This window comes from Cutaneotrichosporon cavernicola (assembly GCF_030864355.1).
Source record: "Cutaneotrichosporon cavernicola HIS019 DNA, chromosome: 3".
NCBI classification, from domain to species: Eukaryota; Fungi; Basidiomycota; class Tremellomycetes; order Trichosporonales; family Trichosporonaceae; genus Cutaneotrichosporon; species Cutaneotrichosporon cavernicola.
This window is the reverse complement of record NC_083395.1, coordinates 2,193,692-2,219,909: the sequence shown is the minus strand read 5'-3', so window position 1 is coordinate 2,219,909 and position 26,218 is coordinate 2,193,692. Positions and strand designations below refer to the sequence as shown.

General features: G+C 58.2%; 9 protein-coding genes across 9 annotated transcripts; 3 read left to right on the top strand and 6 right to left on the bottom strand.

Moving 5' to 3' along the window:
• Positions 1 to 112: 112 nt before the first annotated feature.
• On the bottom strand, positions 113 to 981 carry CcaverHIS019_0308290 (uncharacterized protein; the record flags this gene model as incomplete). Its single annotated transcript, XM_060599318.1, has 2 exons — positions 113 to 759; positions 795 to 981. The coding sequence occupies 2 exons, from the start codon at positions 979 to 981 to the stop codon at positions 113 to 115; spliced, it is 834 nt and encodes a 277-aa protein (XP_060456024.1).
• A 289-nt stretch (positions 982 to 1,270) lies between these two features.
• On the bottom strand, positions 1,271 to 2,117 carry CcaverHIS019_0308280 (uncharacterized protein; the record flags this gene model as incomplete). Its single annotated transcript, XM_060599317.1, has 2 exons — positions 1,271 to 1,564; positions 1,728 to 2,117. 2 exons carry the CDS (start codon positions 2,115 to 2,117, stop codon positions 1,271 to 1,273), a joined length of 684 nt encoding a protein of 227 aa, XP_060456023.1.
• Positions 2,118 to 2,992: 875 nt separating this feature from the next.
• On the top strand, positions 2,993 to 4,984 carry CcaverHIS019_0308270 (uncharacterized protein; the record flags this gene model as incomplete). The annotated part of the gene is made up of 1 exon (XM_060599316.1): positions 2,993 to 4,984. One exon carries the CDS (start codon positions 2,993 to 2,995, stop codon positions 4,982 to 4,984), a length of 1,992 nt encoding a protein of 663 aa, XP_060456022.1.
• A 233-nt stretch (positions 4,985 to 5,217) lies between these two features.
• On the bottom strand, positions 5,218 to 7,302 carry CcaverHIS019_0308260 (uncharacterized protein; the record flags this gene model as incomplete). Its single annotated transcript, XM_060599315.1, has 2 exons — positions 5,218 to 6,534; positions 6,637 to 7,302. 2 exons carry the CDS (start codon positions 7,300 to 7,302, stop codon positions 5,218 to 5,220), a joined length of 1,983 nt encoding a protein of 660 aa, XP_060456021.1.
• Positions 7,303 to 8,466: 1,164 nt separating this feature from the next.
• SWR1 (uncharacterized protein) lies at positions 8,467 to 14,121 on the bottom strand (the record flags this gene model as incomplete). The annotated part of the gene is made up of 3 exons (XM_060599314.1): positions 8,467 to 10,445; positions 10,481 to 13,685; positions 13,720 to 14,121. 3 exons carry the CDS (start codon positions 14,119 to 14,121, stop codon positions 8,467 to 8,469), a joined length of 5,586 nt encoding a protein of 1,861 aa, XP_060456020.1.
• A 355-nt stretch (positions 14,122 to 14,476) lies between these two features.
• On the top strand, positions 14,477 to 15,566 carry CcaverHIS019_0308240 (uncharacterized protein; the record flags this gene model as incomplete). The annotated part of the gene is made up of 4 exons (XM_060599313.1): positions 14,477 to 14,647; positions 14,698 to 14,750; positions 14,785 to 15,286; positions 15,327 to 15,566. 4 exons carry the CDS (start codon positions 14,477 to 14,479, stop codon positions 15,564 to 15,566), a joined length of 966 nt encoding a protein of 321 aa, XP_060456019.1.
• A 159-nt stretch (positions 15,567 to 15,725) lies between these two features.
• sap49 (uncharacterized protein) lies at positions 15,726 to 16,861 on the top strand (the record flags this gene model as incomplete). The annotated part of the gene is made up of 5 exons (XM_060599312.1): positions 15,726 to 15,776; positions 15,815 to 15,881; positions 15,915 to 16,189; positions 16,241 to 16,490; positions 16,539 to 16,861. 5 exons carry the CDS (start codon positions 15,726 to 15,728, stop codon positions 16,859 to 16,861), a joined length of 966 nt encoding a protein of 321 aa, XP_060456018.1.
• A 126-nt stretch (positions 16,862 to 16,987) lies between these two features.
• Positions 16,988 to 20,133, bottom strand: CcaverHIS019_0308220 (uncharacterized protein; the record flags this gene model as incomplete). The annotated part of the gene is made up of 2 exons (XM_060599310.1): positions 16,988 to 19,595; positions 19,637 to 20,133. 2 exons carry the CDS (start codon positions 20,131 to 20,133, stop codon positions 16,988 to 16,990), a joined length of 3,105 nt encoding a protein of 1,034 aa, XP_060456017.1.
• Positions 20,134 to 21,316: 1,183 nt separating this feature from the next.
• Positions 21,317 to 22,007, bottom strand: CcaverHIS019_0308210 (uncharacterized protein; the record flags this gene model as incomplete). The annotated part of the gene is made up of 3 exons (XM_060599309.1): positions 21,317 to 21,508; positions 21,659 to 21,819; positions 21,854 to 22,007. 3 exons carry the CDS (start codon positions 22,005 to 22,007, stop codon positions 21,317 to 21,319), a joined length of 507 nt encoding a protein of 168 aa, XP_060456016.1.
• Positions 22,008 to 26,218: the final 4,211 nt, after the last annotated feature.

The window sequence follows — 26,218 nt, the reverse complement described above, 5'->3', positions numbered from 1 at the left end:
TGCTGAATGCTTGGCGTGGTGGGAAAGGGTTGGGCGAGGGGGGAAGTGGAGCGAGCGCACAGGTCTTTGGAAGGTGTCCTGATGGCGAGGTCGCAAGTTTGTGATCACCCCCTTACGTTGATGGGGTGGGGGTTGATGGCTCGCGCGGGCGTCCGGGCGCGAGATACACAAACGGTGGCGGTGCGGAAATAGTAGGCGTGGTGGCTGAGGCAGGGGAGCGAAGCTCTGCAGGAGTAAGAGAAAGGGAGGATGATGCACGGGCAAGGGCGGAGGGCTTGTGCGTGCTTGAGTGCATCTGGCCGAGTTGGAGGGGGACTCGATCACCAAACGGGAAGTAACTGCGGCGCCTGCTGCGGCTGCGTTTACGTGGGTGATCAAAGTTGGGGCTCGAGTAGACCTCACTACTTTCGCCCTTGTCCTCCGCGTTCATATTGCCCTTCTCTCCATCTGAAGCGCTCTTGTTTCCACTGCTACTGCTACTGGAGCTAGAGCGGCACTCGTGGCAAAAGCAAACGCTGCGATGGAGTTCAGGGGATCCAGTGACGCGTTGCACGACATTGACTTGAAGGGGTGTGTGGTTGGTCACATCCTTGGGCTTGAGGATGGCCGACATGTCTCCCACGCGATATCGGGTTGGCCTGCCGAGCACGTTGGCAATGTTGGCGCACACGGCGGGAATGAGCTCGTCCGAGCGCCACGCTGTTACGTGAAACTCGACGCCTCGGGGGAAAAGGTGAGTGGTTTCGACGTGAGCACCGGCTGGCGTTAGGACTGTCCGAATGACTGCGACTCACGGTGGTGAGAGAAGCAGTACTGCTGGACGTGGTGGAAAATGTCGGCATCCCACACTCGTCCTGGCATCGTAAAGGTCGTACGGACGACATGGACCGGAAGGACAAAGCTGTCAACTTCGACGGCGGCCTGGGTGGCCTTGCGAGCGCGGGCGGCAGCCATGGCCGTCTTGCGGCGGGCTGGGGGCATGGTGTGAGGTGCTGATATTGTGAGTAGAGGTCAGCGAGAAGAGAGCGTGAGGTCCTCGAGAAGAGAGCGTGAGGTGAGCGAGCAGACCTTATGTCTCGGCAGATGATGTCGCAAAGCCGGTGCGATGCAGACTCGGCACCCGAGTGATGACCTGTACAAATTACATGTCGTGACGGTGCGAGATGTCGCATCACCATCAGTCGTGAGTCTGATGGCGAGCTCGCGCCGCTAACACGCCAAGGGACCATCACAAGGGGCAATCGACCGTCTACAACATACACATGCATTTCTACACATCTCTTCTTACGAGCCCGTCCTGCGGGTTCTCAATACCACACAACGGAAGCACATCGAGCAAACACGTCTCGATGCGCAGATATGCCACTCTTGCGTCGGCATGAACGCAAATGTCCGTCCAAACCGTATCATATCCGAGCACGCGCCGATTAACGTGAGCCCGCGTGACTGTTACCTGCGCAGCAACGGGCCCAGCCGCAACCATGCGCGCGACGCTGCCTGCTACCTCGCGCTGGAACACCTCCCACTGTTTGTTGGTCAATACACCCGCGAGGAAGAAGACGTGCTGTCTCAGCTTGGTTCGGAGATAGCTAACACACCTTTACACTTGGTGGCGGTGTCAGTGGGGCTGGGAACCAGCAGGGCAGATGGTGCGATTTGTGCCGTCCAGCTCCCTGGCCTCTTGCCCCGTCCAGCTCCCTCTTGAGTAAGTTGGTACTGGACCGTACCGAGATTTCGTTGGGTGGTCCAGGCCAGCTATCCAGCAGCTGGACGGGAAGTTGGACGGTTGGCCGGAGCACAACTGTAGGGCCCTCCATCGGGGGTTCTACGAGGGGTCCGTAAAGCGAAGGGGTGATCTGCGGCGCGGGCCGGGATGTTCGGTGTGGGGTGGGGTAGAGCGAGCTCCTGTGCGTCGGCTGGCTCGCGGGCCCGAGTTCAGAACGCAGCGCAGCTTGTGAGCGTTTCCCCGCCATATGTAGCCCATCGAAGTCGAAATCGAGTTCTTGGCCCAGCGGGGGCAAGCCTAGCGCCTCATCGCCTACGATGCGTGGACTCGACGGCCGCGACGTGGCCGGAGTCACGAGCAGCTCCTCCTCGGACAAGTTGTGTGGCAACATGATATGGGTCAGCGATGAAGAAAACGCATCTTGGTGTATCGCCGATGAGTAGTTTTACGTCTGCTTGTGAATACGTGAGAACTAGCAAGGATAGCACGCACTGGCATCCGATAGCGCAGGGAATGTGGGTGGCGATGTGGACAAGATGGGGTAATCGGTGACACGTGTTGGTGAGATTCACAGCTGCGGAATGCGTGGAATGATTGGGGGGTGCCAAATGTCTCGCATATCTGTGACAGCCATTTGTTTCGAAATTCCTGTGGGGCATGAAATGGCTCAAGTCAACAGTTCAGCTTCAGGAGGACCTTTGGCAACTTGATTCCACTCAAGTTGGTGGCTGATCTCAGCCCTCAGGAATGGCCCTCCCAGGAATGGCCCTCCCAGGAATGGGCATCCCCGTAAACACCCCGGACGAGCTTTCCTTGAGTACCCATACCCATGTCCTTATAATCATGAGACTGTTAGCGAGGTCTCAATAGTGCCCAGATACGCTATTGTTACCCCGGCTGGCGGTTTAGGGTCTGGGCCGTGGCTACATGTACTTGCCCCACACACCATATCCACCAAGCCCTGGCTCACCTCGAGGGCCGGCGGCCAGCGGTTGACTGAATTGGACCAGCTGAGAGCAGCCAGAAACCCATGTTAGTGCCGTTGTGTTGAAAACTCTTTCACTATTCATAAAGCCAACGAGCCATGAATTGATAGCGAGGATCCACAAAGGTGCCACAGACCAGAACATTAAATGTCGCGCAATTCGCCAGACACTCAGATCCGATTCAAAGGGATGAACCTGTGCTCTAAGGGCAGTGCACTCCACATCCCGAACTTGTCTTTTGGTCTCTCCTCTTCCCATCACCTTCTCCACAAGCTACAATATGACGGGACTCAACTTCTTCGCCTCAGACGAGCACGACCACGCCCTCACCGCCATCCTGTCCCACCTCGACTGGCGCAGCCTCCTCGCAGCTTCCGCAACGTGCCGCAACCTCAATCGCATCGTCACATGCAATTCGTCGCTGCAGGTCGAGCTACGTGCACAATACTATGGTTTCCCAGACTGGTACGGCAAGTGGCTGAAGGATGGCCCCGGCAGCGCTTCTGCCAAGATCGAGCGCCTCATGAGCGTGCAGAAGAACTGGTGTAACCTGACTCCCAAGACGATTTACAGGCTACCTGGGGACGCTCGTGACGCCGACGGCCAGCCATTTCCGGTTGACTCGCATCTCCTGGAGTTGCCATCTATCAGCTGCGGGCTGGTGGCTCAGAAAATGCTCTCACCGAGCTCCGAGGATGATGGTGAGAGACACCTCGTCGGATGGGTCATCACGGACCTCACTCATTCGCGCAACCTGTCCGTGAAGGAGCTTCCGAGCTGGGCATATGCCACCGATTTCCGATTCGACGATATCGACGTGTGTCGCGAGGACAACGCTGTTGGCGTAATCACGACGCGCATTGGAGCGGAAAGCCACCTCTTGGATGGAATTCTGGTCTACTGTCGTATCCACGTGTTCCTTGCAGAGCCTGACGAGCGTACCCACGGTGTGAATACCGCCATCCCGCACCCCGACGCCCGGGATGTTGAGGTGTGCGGCCTGTGTCCCCTCAAATATGTTATTGGAGGGAGGGTGAGATGGATGTTCAGACTGTCCCCGGGCGGCATCGCCGAGGTCGGCATCGCTGCGCGCAACGGATGGGTTGCGGTCGATTGGCGCACTGGGCAGCAGCTTACTGTGAGGTGCGAGTATGGTGACGGGCTCGAGATGAAGAATTGGGGTACCATGCTGCGGGGCCAAGCACAGCTTCTCATGGCGTCCGACAACAGTCACCGAGACGGAGGCGACGACGAACGTGATATCCCGACCGGATCCATCCAAGCTCCGCTAACCCGCCCTGAAGGGCATGAGGAACGTGGACTTGAAGGCCCTGTTTTCCGCTTTGAGCATGCTCTGCCGCCCAATGACCAGCACGACCCTGGAACAGTCGAGGCATTTGTCGAGATCCCCCGGCCTCTGCCGCTCTTGGAGGAGTTGGCCAACGTCACCCCGGGTCAACTTGAATATCTATATCTCGGGGTGTCCTTCGACCCCCACGGGCGTCTGTTTCTGCTCTCTGCGTCACCTGTTGTACACATGTTGTCACCGGAAGAGGACAAAGAATCTCTCCGACTTAATACGTACGTGACATCGGCCAGGCTGGGGCCGCTGCGCCGCATGGTCCAGGAGAGGGCGCGGCCTCCCCGTTCATCATTTTCTGGCGACGAGTTCAACCGGACCGACGGATTTCATAGAGGCGCCGACGGCGGCGAGGATCCCACAGAAAGTGACGGGCATGAAACCTCCTCCGAAAAGAACAAGAACTTTGGAAACTGGGAGAAGGGCGCTGCTTTACCGAATCCCCACTCGCCGACACTCACCGCCAGCCTCAGACGGGCAGACGTCGCCCAATACTTCACCCACGAGTTTGGTGGGCCATATTTCATCGATGCGTCACAGGTGATGGGACTGCGAGCCGTACATCTTGCGTTCGACCATCACGGAGGGGCTGCCGCCACCACACTCCTCGTGGGCGACTATGCGGCCCGGCCTGGGGGAGACGTGCTACACCGCCACCCAATGGGAGCCGCACTCGAGCTCAGCGGGAGCAATCGAGCCAAGGATGTGGCACGTCACTCCTGCAAAGAGCAGGTCATCCCATGCAGTGATGATAGCGTGCGTCTGACGGCCGCTTGGGATTGGTCGACCGAGTCGCGCCGTGGTGTCGCAGCATACATCTCGACCGGCAATAGGAATCCGCTCATCATCCGCGCCGATGCGGAGCACGTGTATCTCATCTCCTTTGGGGTTGTTTTTGTGCTCTCTTTCTAGTTGGCATCGTTGACGAGCGCACGGAGGTGTTAGCTTCTGAACACATAGTCGCACGCAGGCCAACGATGTATACTGTACATGTGTGCAGGGGTGCACAGATATCCTCCAAGCCTGTGAGTGGAGGTGACCGAGGTTTCTTCAGAGTCCAAAAAGGGCCAGACTCGAAACCAGGACGACGAGCCGCAAGAAGACATCGTGTGTAGATAATACAAGCAGGAATGCGCGATCGCCCGCTACTTTTCGTTATTAACGCCGTTATCTATGCCATCCAAAGATGAGTCGTCTACAGACAAGCCTGAGCTCACGGACTCGTCAAGGTCAAGCTTGAGTGTGTTCGCAGTTGTTGGTTCGCTACCCTCGTCACGACGCTCCGGCGACATAAACTTGCCGTAATAGCGCGGCATAACAAAGCCGGCGATCATGGTAGTGAGTGTGAGGATAGAGAGGATGAAGCCGGCGATCATCATCGGGTCGTAACGGAGCGTGTGGAATTCGGGGAACGCAAAGCTGAAGATGATGGCGAGGACCGGACCCGAGACGTAGCGCCACAGGAAGGGCACAAAGACTGGGATCTTCCAGTTGCGGCCCTGGCCAACAATCTCGTTGAGGTCCCGCCGCAGCTGGTTGCCAGTGTAGAAGGCGAGGTACCAGAATCGGTCGATGAAGCGGCGGTTCCACTTTCGCGGTGCCGGCGAAATGGGCTGTTCAGCAATGAGGGTCGCGATAACCGACATGACGGCCCAGAAGCCGATACCGGCGCCGGCGCCGGCGCCAGGGTTGCCGATACCGTGTGCGAGGGCGATTCCAAACACTTGTGCGCCGAAGAAACCGACGTTGTACACCACAAAGGCGGGGAGGCCGACCTGATCCCTCACGTCGGTCCAGCGGTATACGGTAGTGGACATGACCACCTCGGACCACACGACACAGACAAGAGCGACGTTGTTTATCCACCTGTCGATTCCGTCGAGCAAGTAGTAGCCAAACTGGGTGCAGTAGGGCAGGCACATGAGGAACGAGACGAGGGTGAGGGTAGTGACAATGGTTGGTCGGGAGAGCTTTGTTCCCGAATCGACCCACATGGTCGCAACGACGTCGAGCATGACAAACGCACTTGAGAAACCGAGTACGATGAGTGTGAAGAAGAGGAGTACGGCCCAAAAGTTGGAACCCGGCATGTGCAGGACCGCTTCGGGGAGGGTGAGGAAACCGAGCACAAAGGCACCCAGGCGAACGCCGTCCTGCGGCCAGCGGCGGAGGTAGCCGATGACGCCAAAGGCGGCAAAGGCGGCAAAGTTCTCAAAGAGCACGTTGGAGCTGCAAATGAGGATGGCGTCCATGACGGCGTTGCTGTGCTTCTGGTTGTAGCTCGCGTACGAGGTAAAGTAGCCAAAACCGACGCCTGTTGAGAAAAACACTTGGCCGACAGCCGTCTGCCACACGGTGCCGGAGCGGAGTTGGTCCGAGCGCCACGTCGCCCACACCAAGCGCACGCCTGCACTGGCATTTTCGAGAGAGAGCGAGCGGCCGACAAAGATGATGGTCGTGACCTGGAACGTTAGCCTCAGGTCTGGCTGGACTGAATGTCCAAAAGTCGAGTACAAGTACAAGTCGAGTACTGTACAATCTCTCGCCACACCCATGTCACTCACGATCGGCAATCCCATGGTAAACCAAACCACGCGGCCGGTGAGACCGACACCACGCCAGATACTCAGCCAGATGAGCAGCCACACAAACGCCGACCACCCAACAGTCTCGCCAATGAGGTTGATGTAGGGGTATTTCGTGAAAGAGAGGACACTCTTGCCGTCATCGGACAGTGCTCCCAGTATCGGTTCTGGGTTTGCGATGACGTTCTTGTTGTAAAACTCTTCAATGCGGCCTGTCCATGGGAGGGGCGAGGTGAAGCTGTGGCGGAAATAGGTCATGATCCACGCCAGATTGACTGTAAAATACTGAGTGACGATGAAGCTCACAATAACCGGCCCGAGGCCGACGCCTCGGAGCCTTTTGTTAATGTTGTTGAAAGCGATTACCGTTCCTCCACGGTAAGCCTGTCCGACACTGATTTCGAGGATGAGAGCCGGGATCGCAATCAAAGTCACGGCCAGAAGGTAGGGGATGAACCACTGTAACCCGTAGTTGTTGTACACCACCGATGGGTAGCGGAGGAGGTTTCCCTGGCCGGCACACCCACCCATTGCGGCTAGGAGGAACGCCGCTCGCGATGGCCACTGGTCGCGTCCGTCTGTGGACTTTGGCGGCGGCGGCGCGACAATGTTGACGACTTTTCGCAGGAAATTGAGGATCGGCATAGTGGGCCGTAAGAGATGAGGAGAATGAATGTCCATGGCACTATTTACTTAAAGGGAGTGGACAGGCTGCTATACTGTAGTTGGGCTGTCGGGAAACAGGCAGCTGCGGCATGTGGCCCCAGGGGATATGAGGGGGTGTGAGCAGCGGCGGCGGCGTATCAGTGTCAGTGTCACGCTTCGATATACTGTACGGATGGCGCAGAACGCAGAGCGACACGCACGCGCGATGTACGGCCGTGGCCTCGGATGGGATACAGGTTGGATTGGGGTGAAACAATCGGTTGCTCAGGCACCTTGGTGGTCAATACAATGTCTTGGCGCACGTCAGGTCACAAACTGGGGTTGTGATATCAGCCCAACTGCCCTGGATCAATACACCTCTACACCTCCGCAGTCACCGTTTGGCAAGCATGGCAGGTGCAACAAGACACTGTGGACTGTCGTGGGTGTCAGCCAGCTGTTGAGCGCTATCTCGCAGCTGCAACAGCAACACCAAGTTGTGCGATCAACAACGCGCGTGCTAGTGCTATTTACAGCGCCGCAAGTGAAGTGATGGGAACCCCCTAGAAATCAATAGGCCCCGGGTGAAGACTAAGGACTCCGCTTAACAACCCCGCTGGCATTCAAAGCGTTTCCAGGAACTATCAAGGGCACTCACCTGTGCGTAGTCTGTGGAGCGGCCATCGTGTTGGGTGGTAGACACAGCTTGGCAGAGCTCGACAGAGATAGGCACTCAAACACTCCACCCAACCCCTACCATCTTTACCTCTGATGCCTCCGAGACACAGACGACGCTGCCCAGGAACTATCGTCAAGGAACAATCGTTGGGGCCAACCAGGGAGCTCAACCTCCGAACTCGGCTACGAAATTGACAACGGTTTAAGCATGAACCACCAACTGTGCTGTGGCACACCAAATTATATGAAGGCTTGTTCGAGTACAGTATGACACGGACCACCGCTGTGTAGCGGCGAGAAGGGCTGGCAGGTGCGAGCGAGGCGGTGCGACGCAGCGCACGAGAATGAACGGATGGCATGGAGCAAGAGAAAGAGAAACGGCCATTTCCAAGGTCCCGTTTGCTCAAGACTGCGTATACAATAGCATACATTATATGTACATACGTCTGTTGCTCATGCGGATGTAGACCCTCTCACACAAACAGCCTACAGCGACGAGAAGTAGTCCCAGTCCCATTCGACAAAACGGAGCATGTACTCATCGACACCCCCGACGTCGTCGTCGTCGTACCCGTCCTCCTCCTCCTCCTCCTCCAACGCCGAAATCGGCGTGCCGACTGAGCTGGCGATATGTGATGGGATAGCGCTCGCCGACGCACGCGACACGCCGCCAGACGGGGCGGGCTCGCTCTCGTCGCGGCGTTTGGCCTGAGCCTGTGCCTTCTTGTCCTCGTCAAACTCGGCAAAATCCATCTCACCCTCGCCGAGCGCGACCCGCGCTGCGGCAGCGTCTTCCTCATCCTCGACCTCTGCGAGGGCGGCCGCGAACTCGCGGCCCTCGCCAGCGTGCGCGGCGTGCTGCGCGACGTCCTCGGTCTCGGGTTCAGGCTCAAGCTCAACGTCCTCGACGCCTTCCTTTTCGCGAGTCTCCCGCACGTCGTCATCGAGCATGTCGCGCCAGTCCATGCGCCCAAAGAACTCGGTCGTAAAGTCACCTTCCTGGATTACGACGCGATCGAGCAGTCGCTTCTGGTTGGCCTTCTTGAGCATGTTCTCCTCAACTGTGTGGCTCGAGACAAAACGGTAGATGTGAACCTCGCGAGTCTGGCCGATGCGGTGCGCACGGTCCATGCACTGCCGGTCCATGGACGGGTTCCAGTCCGAGTCGTAGAAGAAGACCGTGTCTGCACCGGTCAAGTTGATGCCCACGCCGCCGGAGCGCGAGGACGCGATGAAGCAGAAGATTCGCGAGTCCGAGTTGAAGCGCTCGGTGATAATCTGCCGGTCCTCAATCTTGGTGCTTCCGTCCAGGCGCAGGTAGCGGTGCCCGTTGTACGAGAGGAAGATCTCGAGGATGTCAAGCACACGCGTCATCTGCGTAAAGATGAGCACGCGGTGGCCGCCAGCCTTGAGGTCACGCAGCATCTCGTACAGCTTCTGCAGCTTGCCGCAGTCGTACTGTAACAGTGATGCGTCTGGGAATGCGATCTGCAACTTGACACTCGGGCCGTGGAGTGAGTCAAAGGCAGGGTCGATTAGAGATGGGTGCGCGGGATCGACGCCGGGGAGAGCGTACGCCGCAACATCGCGCGCAACAGCGTTCGGTGGGATGACGGCGAAGCGGTCGATGACGGGCGACACGTTGGCCAAGCGCTCGATGTGCGAGCGCACGAGCCCCGCTGCCGGTGGGAGGTGGACGCCGTACAGGTCAGCAGGACGGTGCACGACCGTGTCCGGGAGTAAGAGGCGAGGGAGGTCGCTGAGCATTTCGATGGTTGTCGTACCGTAGATCGGTCCGCTCTGGCACCGGCGGCGGTTGACGTCGCGGATGGCCCGCCAGCGCGCCTTGAGCTTCTCGAGCTCGACAGCCTCACGGTATTTGAGCCAGCCGGCGGGGGTGCGTGCGTCCATCTTAGGCTTGCGCGTACGTTCCTTGTCCTCCCCGGCGTAGGGAAGCTGGTTGCTCGCATCCAGGCCGGCGCGGTGACCGGCCACCCAACCCGACTCGCCCTCGCGCCCGGTGACAATCAGGTTCATGGACGCCAAGTCGAGATCGTCGGCCGAGTCGAGCAAGCGTTTGCGTACGAGCAGGTCCGTTGGCTCAAACGCGCCCGCCACGCCCTTGTCGACGGCAAACGACGTGCGCACAGGCCGTACCTCGAACAGGTCGGGGTGGTTGCATACTTTGCGTAGCTGCATAAGGACGTTGACGACGCCGAGGTACCCGCCGCTCGTAAGTGTCTCGCGCGTCTCCGCACGGGACATGAACTCGTCGTACAAGAATCGCTGCCGTTTCGAGAGGCGACAGTAAACGACGTGCTCAAACTTGCCGGGCAGCTGCGTCTCGACCTCGGACTTGAGGCGACGCAGGATGAACGGGCGCAGCAGCGTATGCAGTTTGTTGACTGTGTCGATCATGTCCTCGTCCATCGTCTCGCCTGATTCGACCGCCTTGTCCATCGGGTCTGCTGTCAGATGACACTCACGCAAGCAGCCTTACTTGAGAACCACTCCATAAAATCCTTGTGGTTCGCAAATCCGACAACAGCAGTCGCGTCCGCCGTGATGCCGTTTGGCATGAGGAAGTATAGCAGACTCCACAGTTCCATGAGATTGTTCTGTAACGGCGTGCCTGTGAGCAGAAGGCGGCGCTGCGTCTTGAAGCCAAGGAGCGTCTGCCAGCGCTGCGAGCGGAAGTTCTTGATGTTGTGCGCCTCGTCGAGAATCATGTACACCCAGTTCTTTCGGCGGAAGATGTGCTGGTCCGCGAGGACAATCTGATAGCTCGTGATGCAGACCTGCCACGCGTTCTCGGTGTTCCAGCCTACGCGCTTCTCCTTGCGCTCCTTCTGGTTGCCATAGTACGTCAGAACCTTCATGCCGGGAAGGAAGCGCTTGAACTCCATCTCCCAGTTGAGGATGACCGACGTGGGGACGATGATGAGGTGCGGGCCCCACACCCCGAGGTCGCATGCAAGGTGTCCGAGAAGCGCAATGGTCTGGATCGTCTTGCCGAGACCCATCTCATCGGCGAGGATGCCGTTCATGTTGTTGGCGTACAGGCTCGCAAGCCATTCGAGCCCGGCCTGTTGGTATGGACGGAGAGTACCGCGGAGCAAGAACGGCGGCTTAAGGCGAGGAGCATTGGGGTCCTCTTCGACATCGGCCACTTCCTCCACGGCCTCCTCCTCCTCGTCGGTCTCCTCTTCGCTCGAGAGCTCTGGCGTCGACTCGATCTCAATGTCCGACGACGACTCAGGCTCAACGATCTGCAACTTCCCCTTCTTGCCTTTGGATGCGAGCTGCTGCGGCGCATCGTCAGGAGGCGTCCACACCGTGCGGACCTTTCGTTGGCGCTTGCCGTCCACAACAAGCGCGGGCGAAGAGTCGCGCTTCGCAACCTCAAGGGCTGCGTCGGTTAGGGACTGGTCGTTGGGCGAAGCGGGCTTTGGTTCTGCGTCGGCCGAAGTCGGCTTAGATTCCAATTCTGCGGCATCCTCTGCCACCTCTTCACGTTCCGCGGGGGTAGGTACGACGGCCTCCGCCTTGACGTCGTATCCGTAGCGCTTCAGGAGCTCCTCGATCGGGAGGTCGGCGTCTGCAAGCAGGCCTGCGTCTTCAGAGTCGTCGTCTGCAGCCTCCGCATCGTCCATCGCCTCATCCAGCTGGGCATCCTCGTCGTCGACGTCTGCGCTGTCTGCAAATTCGACGTCGTTGGCATCCGGGTCTGGGGCGTCGGCGACCTCCAGTCGGCGCTTCTTTGCAAGGCGACGAGAGTGGGGACGAGGGGTTGGTGGTGAGGGCGGTTGCGATGCGGCTGAAGATTCCGCGATCGTGGATGTAACTGGAGGTGGGGAGTTGGCGGTCACAGGCTGTGACCGCCTCACCGCGACATGAGCCCCCGCCGCAGGCTCCCCCACAACCTCCCCCGCAACCGAGTCGTCTGCTGGAGAAGCTGCACCGTTCGGCGTTTCCAGGAGATCGGCCGCGGGCTTGGGCTCGTCGGCGGCGCCTTCACCCTCGCCATCGTCCTCATCGTCCCCTTCGCTGTCCTCTTCGGCGTCGTTGATTTCCATGCCGACTAGGGTCCGCAGGTCGACAGCGTCCTCGCCTTCGTCGCTTTCCTCTTCGTCTTCTTCACCGCCTTCCTCCTCGCTGCCGTCCTGAACAGTGCCTGCGACGTCGCCCTCGTCTGCAGGCCCAGACGTGACAGCCACCTCTTCGCCGATTGCGGTCTTCAAGACGGGAACGTCGGCGTCCTCTTCGCCTTCCGGTCCCTCCCGCTCTCCATCATCGTCGGGACCCACTTCCTCTTTCTCACCCTCCTCCGGCCCAACCTCCTCCTCGTCCCCACTCTCCTCAGCAGCTGACACATCGTCCGTGGCGTCCGAGTCAGCGCCGTCGTTTGCGTCGCCCTGCCGTCCGCTGACGATATCCTCGCGCTGCGCCTCGAGCAGCCCAGTACTCCGCTGCAGCATGTTCTGGAGGTGTTCTTTTCCCAGGCGGTCCTGCTCCAGCCTCTGCTGCGCGAGGACCTTTGCACGGACGATCTTTGTCGCGAGCGCCCACCGCTTCCGCAGCGTCTTGACGACCTCGCGTCCCTTACGCTTGAGCTCACGCTCGGCCGCGACGCGCTCTCGTTCGTCCTTGTTGGCAAGGTGCTCCCAATGCGCGGCGACCATGCGCGCAATGCGTCGACAGTACATGGGCTTGGCTTTGGCCTCGGCCATCATCGCGCCGCGGACTTGGACCATGTGTGCCACGAGGGAATCCTGGAAGTCGGTCTGGCGCGGTGGTGGACCTGTGGGAGCCTGTCGCCGATGGCTACGATCACGCTCCTTCTTCTGCGGCTCATCGTCTCCGTCCAGAAGCCGCAGGAGGCGACCTTGGTGTTGCAACCAGTTAACGCGATTGCGGAGGTAACCTTCGCGCTGCGCGCTTGCCTCGAGCACCGCCGTGTCGGTGATGGCGCCATCGTCGACCTGGACATACGAGTTGAGATACGTGGCGATGTCGCCACCGAAGGTCGCCGGCGGCGGGTGCTGTCCCGGGTCTGTGTATACGATGCGACTCGGCCCAGAGCGTTTCCATGTTGGCCTGCGCGGAGGTGGGGGGAACGAGAGGTGTGCGAGCGACGGCAGAGCTGGGACCGGCGTCGGTGAAGGTGAACGAGCTGGGGCAGTCGGAGCTGGTGAGGAACCTGGGGAGGCTGACGCCTCCTCGAACGCGCGCGCTTTCTTGGACGGCACTGGTAGCGACTGCCGCCCGCGCGGTCGCTTCTTGCCACGCGGCTCTTCTTCTTCCGGCTCCTCCAGCATTTCGGGTTCAGCGATTGTGGCACGCCGCGTCTTCTTTCCTTTCGGCACAGGCGGAGGCGGCATCTCTGCTGCCGCTGATCGGCGTCCCCTTTTGGGAGCGGGCTGATGCGGCTCAAGTCCGGGTTCGGACTCGGCAGCCTTGCCTCTCCGGAGCGTGTTTAGCTTGGATGGCGTCTCCTCCACTTCGACTGTGCGTCCCTTCCCCTTCGGCGTCTCCTCCTTCGTCTTGCCCTTGTCGCCATTCGCTATACCAAGCGCCTCGCTCTTGAAGTGCAGCTGGCGTCTCGTCGTTCTCGATGGTCCAAGACTGGCGCGCGACGGGACAGCCAGCGACCCGATCGAATTGGCCGCGACCAGGTCAAGAAGGTTGTACTGGGTGTTCTTGTACTGCCATCAGCTTCGCTCGCGGTCGTAATCTCACGTCCAAGAACACAGGCGAGTTATCAACGCGAGCTTCCTCGGGGTCCCAACCCTCGAGGATGCTAACGTACCGCTCCAGATGGAACATCTCCTTGACTGCCATGTCGTGTGCGTCCAAGACGACACGAAGCTCGGCTTCGCGCTCGAGCACGAGCTCATCGCGCCGCGTCTTTGCTCCGTTCGGTCCGAGCTTGAATCGGATGCGCTCCATCTCATGATCGGTAATGTGCCGTTTCTTGCGGTTGGGCGCGCTCTCACGGGGTGCCCGACGCGCCCGTATAGGGGTTGTAGCGGTTGAAGGACCTGCCTCCGCATTGGTTGCGACCGCGTCGACTACGGGTGGTGGGTCGGCCGCGGCGTCAACCACCGACGTGCTGGTTGTGGATGAGCGGCGGGGCGGCATGGTGGAGGACCTCCACTTGGTGGGCTCAGTGGCTCAGCACCTCATACCGGGTTGCCCGGGATCGGATGAAGACAGGTAAAATGAGACAGGAATGTATCTGGTGGAAATATACGCAACCAGGTAAACAGAATGTGCGCAGGGATGCGTTGGAGGTTGTCAACGATGGTGGTGGATACAGGAAATCGAGTTGAAGCGTCGAAGAGCGGCGACGCGGCTCAACACAGACCTTGGAGATATTATCATAAACTCTAAAGAAAAATGGGGGAGTGATGACGCGCTGACCTCCACTTGGGGCTGCCAGCCAGACTTGAGATGGTGGCCACGACGCTGTTGACAACCAACCTACTTACTCACAATGCCAGCAGCAGTGGCAACGGTCCCAACGCTCAACCTCCTTTCGATGAATGCGAGTCCGACAGTGCTCGCGTCGGCACGAGCCGCCGCTGGGAGCCGGCACGGGCTGATCAACGCGACGCGGTTGGTCCACTCACTTGCACAGAACCGCGAGGAAGGCACGTGGCTGCAGGTGCGGAAGACGTGGGAGGTGCGTTAGCTATCGACAGGAGCTTATTTCAGACGGTGTTGTACGCGCGGGCGCTGCTCGATGCTCTGCGGGGCGGGAACGAAGGGTAAGCTGAGCTGGCCGTCATTAGCTGACCTCAGGGCGTCGACGACAGCGGATGCACTGGACGACCTCGAGGGCATGCTCTCACGCGCGGAAGATGCGGTGCAGGCGTCTGCGAAGAAGGCTAGGGCGCCGGCGCCTACCGTCGCGCTCCCGCTCCTAGACCTCCCGTCTGCGCCGGCTGAGGTCGCGCTGCTCGACGAGGCCGTGCCCGCTAAACTCGATGAGGGGGACGTCGAGGCCCTCACTTCACCGCCACCTCTTCCTCCCTCGCCTGCAAAGGCACGTGAGCCTAGCCACTCACCTTCCATCCTCCTCTCTCCTTCTGGGGGTGAGCTGGACACGGCGAGCTACTTTGCCAAGCGGCGGCGCGAGGACGAGACGGGCGGCGAAGCGGGACTGCTGCCCCTCAAGACGGCCAAGGTGGACGAGGGTATGAGTGCGGAGGGCATGCGGCGTCGTCTGCTGGGCACTGGAGGCGCACAGAGCGCGGTCGGGAGCGCGGCGTTGCACGAAGAGCTCGGAGGCCAGTTGGCCGATGTGAGTTTAGTTGGTACGAGAGTAAGAGAGCTCACATCAGATGTCGCATAGGCTGAAACTCAACGCGATCCACTTCTCTAACTCGCTCGAGGAGGAGAAGGGCATGCTCCAGCACTCCGAGGACACGCTCGAGAGTAATCTCACCGCAACCAAGGAGAGCAAGGGCACCTTGTCCAAGGTCTCGACCAAGGGCCGGAGTACGACGTGTATGACTATCGGTGTGATTATTGCGGTCATTCTCCTGTTCGTGTGGACGCTCATGCTCATCCGGTTCACATAGGGACGCGTGCGTTGTAATCTTGTACGTGATGCAGCTCGTTCATTGTGCACACCTCCACTTTTGCCACTTGGGTGTGTTGAAATTTGCTTCCGTTGACGATTACAACTACTTTGAACGCCACTTCATCTTGCGTCCACTTCTGTCAACATCCAAACCAAAATGCAGAGCAAGCCAGAGCAGGACAGGAACCAGGAGGCGACAGTGTATCTGGTGAGCTACGCAACCCTTCATGGCCAAGCTAACAGCAGGGCAACCTGGACGAGCGGTGCACCGACGCGTTGATATGGGAGCTCATGCTGCAAGCTGGGCCAGTGTGTGCGTGACCCCTACCTTCTCTACTGACACCAGCGAATGTGTTTCTGCCAAAGGACCGCGTGAGCATGGCGCACCAGGGGTTCGGGTTCTGCGAGTTCATCTCGGAAGACGACGCCGACTACGCGGTCAAGATCATGAACCAGATCAAGATGTTTGGCAAGCCGATCCGCGTTAACAAGGCCTCGTACGACAAGAAGCAGATTGATGTCGGCGCCAACCTCTTCATCGGTAACTTGGGCAAGGGCGTGAGCGAACAGGAGCTGTACGACACGTTCTCGCGGTTTGGAGGGATTGCCGAGACACCAAAGGTGAGGGGTTTGGACGCTGAGAGCAATCATTGGGGCGATGGCTGACAACAGGTCGCGCGCGACCCGTCGTCAGGCGAGTCCAAGGGCTACGGCTTTGTCAGCTTCCACGACTTTGAAGCGGCGGATCAGGCGATCGAGAACCTCAACGGCCAGTTCCTCGGCGGCAAGCAGGTGTCGGTGCAGTATGCGTTCAAGAAGGACGGCAAGGGCGAGCGGCATGGCACACAGGCGGAGCGTGTACTCGCTGCGCAGGCGAAGAAGCACTCGATGATGCTCGGAGGCGGGGCATTCGGAGTTGGAGGTGAGTAGGGAGTAGTGAACTGCCCACCATGTCGTCTACTAACTCCAGCCGCGCCAGCATATGTCCCACCTGCCGCATCTGCGCCGGCCGCAGCGCCGGCCGCACCGCCTGTTCCTGCAGGCTTTGCCTCGTCGCAGGTCGCAGGCGCACCACCACCGCCACCAGGTGTGCCCGTGTATGGTGGGCAGCAGTACGGGCAGCAACAGCAGTACCCCGGCTATGAGGGGTACCAGGGCTACGATTACAGCCAGTACGCAAACGGGGGATACTACTATGGTGGAGAGCAGCAGCAGCAGCAGCAGCAACAGCAACAGCAGGGCGGTGCGCCTCCTCCGCCGCCACCGCCAATCCGCATGGGCTTCAACCAGTAGAGTGTATATCGTATTATCGTATTATGCAGTCGAGAGTGTATCGTATCAAGAGATTCCAGATCCAGGATCGAGTGATGCACTGCATGCAATGAGATGTGATGTGGGTCTATGAGTAGTGATGTAATGTTAAGCTGCGTTCTTCATGGAAATGCGGGGCAGCGGCCAGATTGCAGTCTGGTGGAACACGACCTTGATGGTCGCGCCGATGGGTGCTCGGCGCTGGGCCTCGGCCTGTGTCCCAAAGCCAACGCTGGACACCAATCCGAGTGTAGGCACGCTAATGTCGACAAAGTACGGCCCGTTATCTTGATAGGTGGCGTAGTATGGGCGGCTCGTTACCGTAGCGTCCATCGGGGCGTGGAGGTCGACCGCCTCGGCTGGGTCGACCTCGTATCCCTCTGGCAAGGGCCCCGAAGCGCGCTGCTCGAACAGCAGACTGGTAAAATACCGGTTGTCCGTGCGCTGGGCGGTGCGTCCACGCTGCTGGCCATACGAGGTACGCTTGATGAGCGGCCAAATCGCCTCTTTGAAGAGCACGCCCTCTCCTCCACTGACGCCGGCGGCTGCCGCAAGCGCACCCTTGATCTGCCAGTGCGCGAGCATGTCGTCGTATCGTCGCAGCGGCGACGTTGCCCACATGTATCCCTTGCTCGCGCTAAGGCCCATAAGCCAATGCGGGATAGGGGTCGGGGAAAGCTGCGTCGTTGGGAAAAGAAGAGACCCAATCTTGGCCTGGTCCATTCCCACATAGCCGGTGCCAGGCGTACGCTGCGCAAGGAGCTTTTCCACTGTCAACTCTGGTGGCGTTGCATTGGTGTTGGTGACGAGGCCAGAGCCGCGGAACGCGGCCGCAAGGTTGTGCTCGTCACAGAACCACGCCGCGATCTGGTTCGCGAGCACCATGAACTCGGTGACCATGGTCGTTGCGCTGGTGGCTAACGGCCTCTGCACCACCTCATAGCTGAGCTGCACCTTGTCGAGGGCCGGACTCGCGCGCGGGGCGGCGGGGAACTTTTCTCGGTCGTGCAGATTGGTCGGGACCGGACCGATATTGTAAACACCCACACTGGGGGTCGAGCCTACCCACTCGAAACCCGCATCCTTGTAGCGCACAGCACGCAACGCGAGCGAGAGCTGCATGAGTGTCTGGAGCTCAGTGTTGTGCCCCGCCTCGAGAGTGTCCAGCGCGCGCAACGGCGGGCGCACGATCAAGTCGTCCCGCAGTTTGCCGAAGGGGTACGTCTTCTTCACAGGCTCGATGCCCAGCGCGTCGTTGACGGCGTCGTACGTCGTCACCACCGTGTTCTTCGTGAACCCCATTCCGACCTTCCAGTCATGCACCGTTCCCTGTGTGTCCACCTTGGCCGAAAAGACCATTGTCGGCTGTCCATCGGCCGCACCGAGCGACAGTTTGCCGCCTGCCAGCGAGGGTGGGAGCAACGGCACCGTTCCCTCGTGGAGGTAGTGGGCGGTGCCTAGAACGCTCGCTGCCTTGGAGAGCATCCCCTCTCGCTCGATGAAGCGAGTTGGATCTGCTACGTACATGTGCACCCAGTACTGGTCGCCGCCAGCGGGCTCAAGGGCGATGCCGTCATCGAGCTCGAGCGCGGTTGGGTCGTCGATGACGTACACACGGTGCGAGAACTCTTGACGCAGGGCGTCGAGCGCAGCGTCCGCAGCTACGGGTTCTTTCGCCGTCTCGCCAAACTCGGTCGGCATGACGAAACCGGCCATGCTGGCCGAACGCGATGCGCTCTCGATCAACTTGTTCGGCATGGCCGAGTCATATGTGGGCAGGACGCCGAGTTCGTTCAGAAGCGGCCCCATGAATCCGAGGGACATGATGTCATTGACGTCCGACGAGAACCACTTGGCGATGCTACACGCCAAGGTGACATTGTGGGGTTGCTGTGTTCCACGCCGTTCAAACAGCGCCATCGTCAGGGTATACAAAATGTCGCGCTCGTCCTCGGTCCATTCGGGTAGCTCACCGCCCGCCTTGATCGCTGCGCGTACTTTCTGGGCCTTGTCCACAAAGTTAAGGAAGATGGGATCCTGCGTCGTCACCCACCGTTCCACGCGATTATGGAGCTCGACGTCGGCACGAGAGCGCACGAGGAACGTCTGCTCCTCCCACATGCTGATGTCGGCTCCGAGGAACAGATCCGGACGGTCCATGAGCATCCTGTGCGCCGCGTACGCCGGCAGAGTCCCGGGCCGGACGGTGATCCGGTTCTCGCCGTCCTCGGCCTGGGCCTCTGAGCGGTTGAGAAGGAACTCGGCGGCGGCCGCCGCCGAGATCGATCCACGCGTGTTCGGGTCCGCGGGTACAAGACCCTCCCAGAGTGCGTCCATGCCGCCTCCGCGTCCCGAATCGACCGAGCCACTCAACAGGCGGCCCTGCATTCTCTCCGTTTCACGCAAGACACGACGGAGGACGGTCGCAATCTTGCGCCGAGCCGCCAGCATCTCACCCGCCTCCTCTGCGCCGATGATGCTGCTCTCGTCGAACTCTCCGGATCCAATGTCATCCCCAGACTTCCACATTTGGAGGAGGTCGGGGTGCCAGGCCTTGGAGCTCACTTCTTCGGGGATGAGCGATTTGGGCATGACAAACTGGATGTCGTTGACGCCCACGGGCCAGATCTCGCCCGTACTCTGCAACAACAGCAGACGCTCCTTGAGTGCCACTGTAATTGGAGCAAGGATGACTCCGACGTAGTTGCCCGCCTCACTAACGTAAGCATACTGTCTTCTTTGGATGACTTTACTCACCGACGAATCTCGACGACACGCCCAGGCTCGAGGCCCGGAGTGATCTCGCCAGCGCTGATCGCGCCCGAGTTGTAACCGTCCTCGCCGGGGATAGCAAAGAAATCTTTACGCTCTACGCTGGCACCGGCGTCTTCGGCCTTGAACGCGATTTGTGGTCGAGAAGGCTTGACAGTACGCTCCATAGCACGGGCGAGGCGGTCTTCATCTTCGGGAGTCATTTTGTCCTCGTTCATGGTACGCATGTACCATCGTAACCTACGCGACTCGATCTGGTCAATGTGCAGTGGTACCTGGGGGATGTCGTCTGGGATCTCGGCACCGAGGGCTGAGACCTTGTAGGGCTGCCGCTGGATGCTGGCCTTGGACGCATCAGGGTTGCGATCAAACGAGGCCTCTTCGACGGGCAACTCGCGTTTCCGGCGCACAGGCTTAGTGGTTTGGAACCGCCTCGGAGCGACGGTTGCCAGTCGGCGCGGCAACTCGAATTGCGGCCTCATGGTGGTGTATGTTGTGTTGTGGGGAGAGGTGGCAACCTGTTGATAAATTCAAGTGGTGGAGGTCAGAACCACGCGAGTGGAGGTTGGATTTCCGACGTGACGATGACATGACAGTCAACGTGGTAAACATTCCCACGGGTGATTGGGAGATAACAGGACGCACGAGGCCTTGTTCACAACCTGTGTGATGTGTCCTGGTATCCCCTTTCCTTTTTCCGACGTAACCCTCTCATCCTTTACAGTTTGGCACTTGGACGTGTAGCACCTTTACCTTCACCTCGGGCCTTTGATATTAATAATCCTCCGCACTCGACTTGTTTGAATTCAAGCTAGGTACTGAAGACCATCGTCAGGACGCGGTCAGGACGCGGTCAGGACGCGAGGCTCGGATCACGTTCCACTCCACGTTTACAGTCGTCACGATCGTCACGGTGCCAAGTGCCAAGCTTCCTGTCGCGTGTTTACTTCTCATTCCCTTTGAGTTCGAGTGGCTTGAGCTCCAGGGGTAAACCAGTTGCTACGATCACAGGCTTGTGCGTCTCGCGAATTCTATTTCATTCCAGCGACACAGATCTGGAGCAATGTGGAATGTGCACGAGGCTAAACAAAGGTACAAAGCTGAGGCCAGGGATAGATTTGGGACTAACAAAGGTGTACAGGTAGTGCAATTGAGTCATTGGTGACAATTGTAACAGTTGCTTGGCAAGTGAAACGAAAAGGGTGTCAGATCATCTCGATCTGGCAGATCAGCAGCTAGCAAGATGCGCAAAACGGGTGATCGTGACGATCACGGTGATGAGGATCTAAGGGGCAGAGTAGCTGGTCACCATCCTTGGCAAGTTCTCATTTTCCAAAGCTATATTACATGGTGATTATATTATGTAGGCGATGCAATCTGCGGGTGACAGGGTGACACCAACAAGGCATGGTTGGAGGAGGCTATGGGTAACTATACAATGCGCGTCTATAATGTCTATGCTTGGGCGGGGACCTGGAAGGCGTCACAGACCAAAAGCTTAATGTTTCCATGATGTTTCGTGAAGGGGAGGGTCGATGTAACGTTTGATGTGCGGGGGAGGGCCGCCATGGGCCCATGATGTGCGAGAATCCAACAAATCCAACAATATGAGCGCGCCGCAGAGCTCGTCGCCAAAACGGGTGCAAGCCAAGTCGTCGTGCTTGCCTACAGCACAGCCAGCGCGCCCGTAAGAAGCACGGCGGCCGCTCCGAGCATGGTGCCTGGCGCCACCGCTCTAGCCGAGTTCTTTAGGTCTGGGTTGGCGTCCTCTCCCGTCTTGTACCCCAGAGGGGCGTAGGACGAAGCATTGGCCGCGCTCCCGTTCGATGCTTGAATCGCACAGAGTCCAAGAAAGGTCTAGCAGGTTAGGGACTGACTCTTGTCACAAACGGAAGCCTGACAAGTGAGGCCCTGCGTGAGACGAGCATGGGACATGGGGACGTCCACTTGACCCGTTCACAGTCACAAGCTGGGCAATCCAACACTCTGAGCCTTGGCTGCACTCACAGACAAGTCAGTCTTGATGTTATTGGGCGTCGTGGAGCACGACTGGCACACGCCCGCGACCTGGGTCATGGTCGCGTTGCCATACTCTGTGCCGTTGGTATTCCGGCCGGTGCAGAGGCAGGCGAGGAATCCTTGTGAGAAAAAGTCCCCATTCGTGTGGGCTGGTGTGAGTTGAATTCCGGTAATGATATTTACGCGTGATAGTGAACACCTGGTAGCATGTCGCGACAACCTCGGACCACTTGCCGCACGCCGAAAGACAGGGTGTGTCCTGGTTGGAGATTGCTGGATCCGCCATACCAAACGCAGCGAACAGGAATGATACGACAAGGTATTTGAAGACAAACATGGCCCGCGGGGAGAGAGTTGAGATTGGGCTGGAAGTCGTTGTCGAGCTAGCACGGACAGCAGTGACAAGTGTGCGCTCAGACGAAAGCCGACCAGGTGGTAGTGAAGGACGGACAATGGGCAACAGAGGTAAAGGTTTAACAAGAATGGGGGTGTGTGATACTTTAATAACCGTCCAGCGTCGATTGTGGAAGGGATCTGACAGGTAGGATGGGCAAGCGACTTTGCGTGGCGTGGGTAGCGGGGAGCGGAATGGGAGCTGGGAGCCTGGCCAGGTGCAAGTTGGGGCCGCTGGGGAAAGTGGACAGGGTCGAATGGAGATCCCAAGGATAGGAGGCGAGTTCGTAAACTCGTAAACCGAAAGAGATGTCGAGAATCAGAATCTTTAAGGAAGATGCGGGACGTTGGTAGGAATCTGATCTATCGTGGCGTCAATCGATTATAGGAGAGGGAAAATAGAGTGATCAGGATGGTTGGGAGGGTGATGTTTATCCTAACAGACAGGTGATAGTTGACGCGATCTGGTTCCTACATACAGCTGCGCTGCACAAACGAGCGAGTGAGACCTCAAAAGGGACTAGCACTCCACTCTTGGTACCTGAGCTTACACAGGCGCATCGATTCTACCTCGGGTGCTGACGGTGGCGACACTGCGGTAACGTGTTCTGGTTGCTTGGTTGGATGAGAGGAAGGCAGGTCTGATGGCCGGAAGGGAGGCCGGGAGGCAGGCAAAGACTGCTGATCCCGCAAGTTGCAGTCGTCAGGCAGACGTGCACGTTGTCAGCCAGGGTTACGCTATGATTAGGAGTAGCTGTGCAGTTATCACCTGCCTGGGAGGCCTAAGCTCAAAAGGCGGGAAAGGCTTGATAGTGGAGGCGAACAGCAGCCAAAAGCTTGGGAAGTGGGATAGGAACGTAGGAACGAAATCGCGTCTGAGGAGCTGGCGAGCTGGCGAGCTGGCGAGCTGGGGATTTCTTAACGACTAACAAAACTAAAGACCAATAGCATTTTGGGACTTTTGGGTAATTGGGTAATGGGTAACCAATTAACCAATATTAGAAATGGGTTTTATGAGCGTTCCCGTGTCCATTTCCGCGTACCTGATCTCCCTGATTTTCCTGATACGGATGGGCCGACCAGGGTAAAGTCACGAAGGACCCTTTCCTCGCATCTCGCATCATTCACCTGAAATAACCTTTGCTATTTTCCTTTACATGCCTTCAACCCCTTGACGTCCTTGATCCCTTGAATGACCCTGAAAGCCGCGATGCCGTTTCAGAGTGCCTAACAAACTGCCTAACAAGCGTGGCTGACCCTTAAGCCGATTAGCCGGTTGATACTGTGGTATTTTCACAGCAGGTTAGCATAGGGATCCATCCGACCTACTCCAGCCCTTTGTAGCTCTGTATCTCTGATCTCTGAATAGCTCTGTTTACAAAGTAAGCAAGCTTTACAGCCAACAAAGTGGGCCGTTTGGGACTGCGGAATCTGTGTGGATGGGACGCTCACTCATACCCCACTGTTCTTAGATCTCTAGCTCTATCCCATGTGACGCAGCGCGTACACTCCCGCCAGCCACCAGATGCAACCACACTTGCACCTTTCACTCCATCTGGTTCACCAACAACCGGCGCCACTGCGCCACTACTCAAAACTCGTCAAGCAATTCATTCAATCATTATCAAACAAGGGCATGGGATCATCCCGCCTGTTTCGGCCGTTGACATTGCATCATTTCGTGAATCAAGACAACAAAGTTGAGCAATGCCGTACACCGCACTCCCGTTCGCCAAGTGACCGTGTCTCTGATCTCTGAGCCGTATCGTTCGTCACCGAGTTGAGGGCATCGAGATCCACCTGCGGAAATCTTGTCCCGCACTGACCCGCACACTTGGTCCCGCGATTGCTCTTGGCATGCCCGCGTCTTCCCTTCTGTTCGGTGTACCGGTTTTCACGGTGATCCCGCCTTCGAACCTTGCCGTCCGAAGGAACCAGCGTATAGCGGCGTATATACCTGCCCACTGGTAATGTAAAGTCACAACGACGTGCCTCTGGGTAGCGAGGTGCTATCTTGATCGCTGGGCCCGCTCGCTACGCTCCTCACAACACTTTGCTCCCGCTCGATACGCGCACTCTCAGAGCAAGTCTTGAATAGCTGCAGCCAGAATCAACGCCCAGGTTTCAAAGGGAGAGAAAGATGATGAGTGTTCGCCATAGTGGCCAATTGCCCCAATGTCGCAAAGGTTGCTACGCCCCACTCGCTTCTTGCTTCTCGCGTCTAGCCCAAGTTGATGATGATTGTCGGTTCACCTCCACGGCCGTGGGTGTGTTGGAGCAGGCGATTCGCGGCGAGCCCCGTGTCCCGTTGTCCGCGTGTCCGATTGATTGTGGAAGATGTACGACGCGTGTATCATCCTTTACCCGGGCAACGGCCTTTACCCGGGCAACGGAACAGACACAAATAATATAATACAACACTGGCCAGATTAAGTTGGCCAAGGCTAAATCCACGGTTGAAACATCAGCAAAGACGAATTGACATGAAAGTCGAGACCACTGCGGGGGGATGTGCCTTTGACATGCATGAATAACAACCGTGGTGGCGAATTGTAATCGCGCTGTTGCTCCGGGAATACAGACAGCGAGCAGATTAGCAAAATGGAATGGGATTGGGGGTGGGGGGGGAGGCGAGAGGGAACCGGTAGGACCATCGGGATAGTGACATGCTGTCATTGGTGCCAAAGCTCCAGAGCTTTGAACAAAGTTCAAGGGGGGGGGAGTACAGTATTGGGCAATAATACAGAGTCAGTCAAGACGTTCATTGCGTCATCTGAAGATTTGTTGGGCTATCCATGGCGTCATAGGTTGTATATTTTTCAGGGTCAAATGCCTGGACTCTTCTAGATATTGACCCCGACGTCCCCGTGGCCCACCACCTCCTTCCTCCCTCTTGTGCTCAGACCTTGCCTGCCATCGTCTCACCCTTTACTCCCTTCCAGCAGCGCTCAACACCGTCTGACGCGTGTTGAGTGGCAGGACGTTCTTAGCTCCTAGTCCACCCGCGTGTCTCGGAAATTAGCGCTCAACTAGATTCTGCCGAGCTCGGGGGCAACCTACGTTCTGTACATAGAGTACGTACTGCAGACTCGAAACTGAGCCCCACCGCTGGTGCCAAGTCGACGATGGACAGCTTGACAGACATGACGCACGCGTATTACCATCCTACGGGTCTATTTGCAGACTGCCCAGTAGAGTGGTCGTAGCTGCCCAGAAGTCGAATCCGATTGCAACCGGGGTCCCCTATGTGTAACCGTGCTCTCATCACTTATGCAGGATGTTCAGTGATGCAGGATGTCCAGTGACGCAGGATGTCATCCGGGTAAACGTCGAGGTCGGCAGTGTGTCGTCGCCGTACCTTGTGACGGGCTTGACCGGGTTCCTTTTCATACTTTGCACGTACGTTGCAAGAGATGTGACAACGAGTGCCAACATTTTACCTTATGGTGTGCCCATGCACGGGCCCTGCCTAGGGGGGTTTTAATGGTAATGGTAGACTAAAATGATGACGCTCCCGATTAATCATCATCCAATTTCCTCCTCTCTTTGCTCACCACTCCACTTTGCATTCATCATCCATTCGTACAAACCACACGTATTCACACTCGACAAGGGTCACTCGAATTGCCAGATCCCATTTGTGGTCTTTTTGTTTCACAAGCGAGTTGGTAGCGACCTAGTCTCACTTTGTTGAAAGGCTAGATCTGGCGAGCAGGCATCGTCGTGGGCGCGGCACACGGACCTTTACGCCACTGCGTCACCATTTCAAGGGGTCTGACTAGACAACCCCGAGCCCAAAGTTGCTCAGTCACCCAGAACCCCAAACTACCCAGCTATCCATCCAGCTAGTCAGTCGGCGCGTATTAGACACACCTGTAGACGTAGACGAAGCGCCACCCAAACCTTGTTCAACCTTTCCTCCTCCATCCAAACCAACCCAACACAACCCCCCCCCCCCCCCCCTAATCCACCCCACCTCCCCTTCATTGATTGTACCACACCACCATTCTGGTACTCTGGGCGCTTTAGCATCTCGTCCATCCTCCAACCCTACTAGCCCACCACCATTGTCCTCATCCTACTCTTAACCTTGCCCTTCCTCCCATTGCCATCCTCGTCATCACTCTCCCACGCCACCGCTTCGCCTGAACTCCA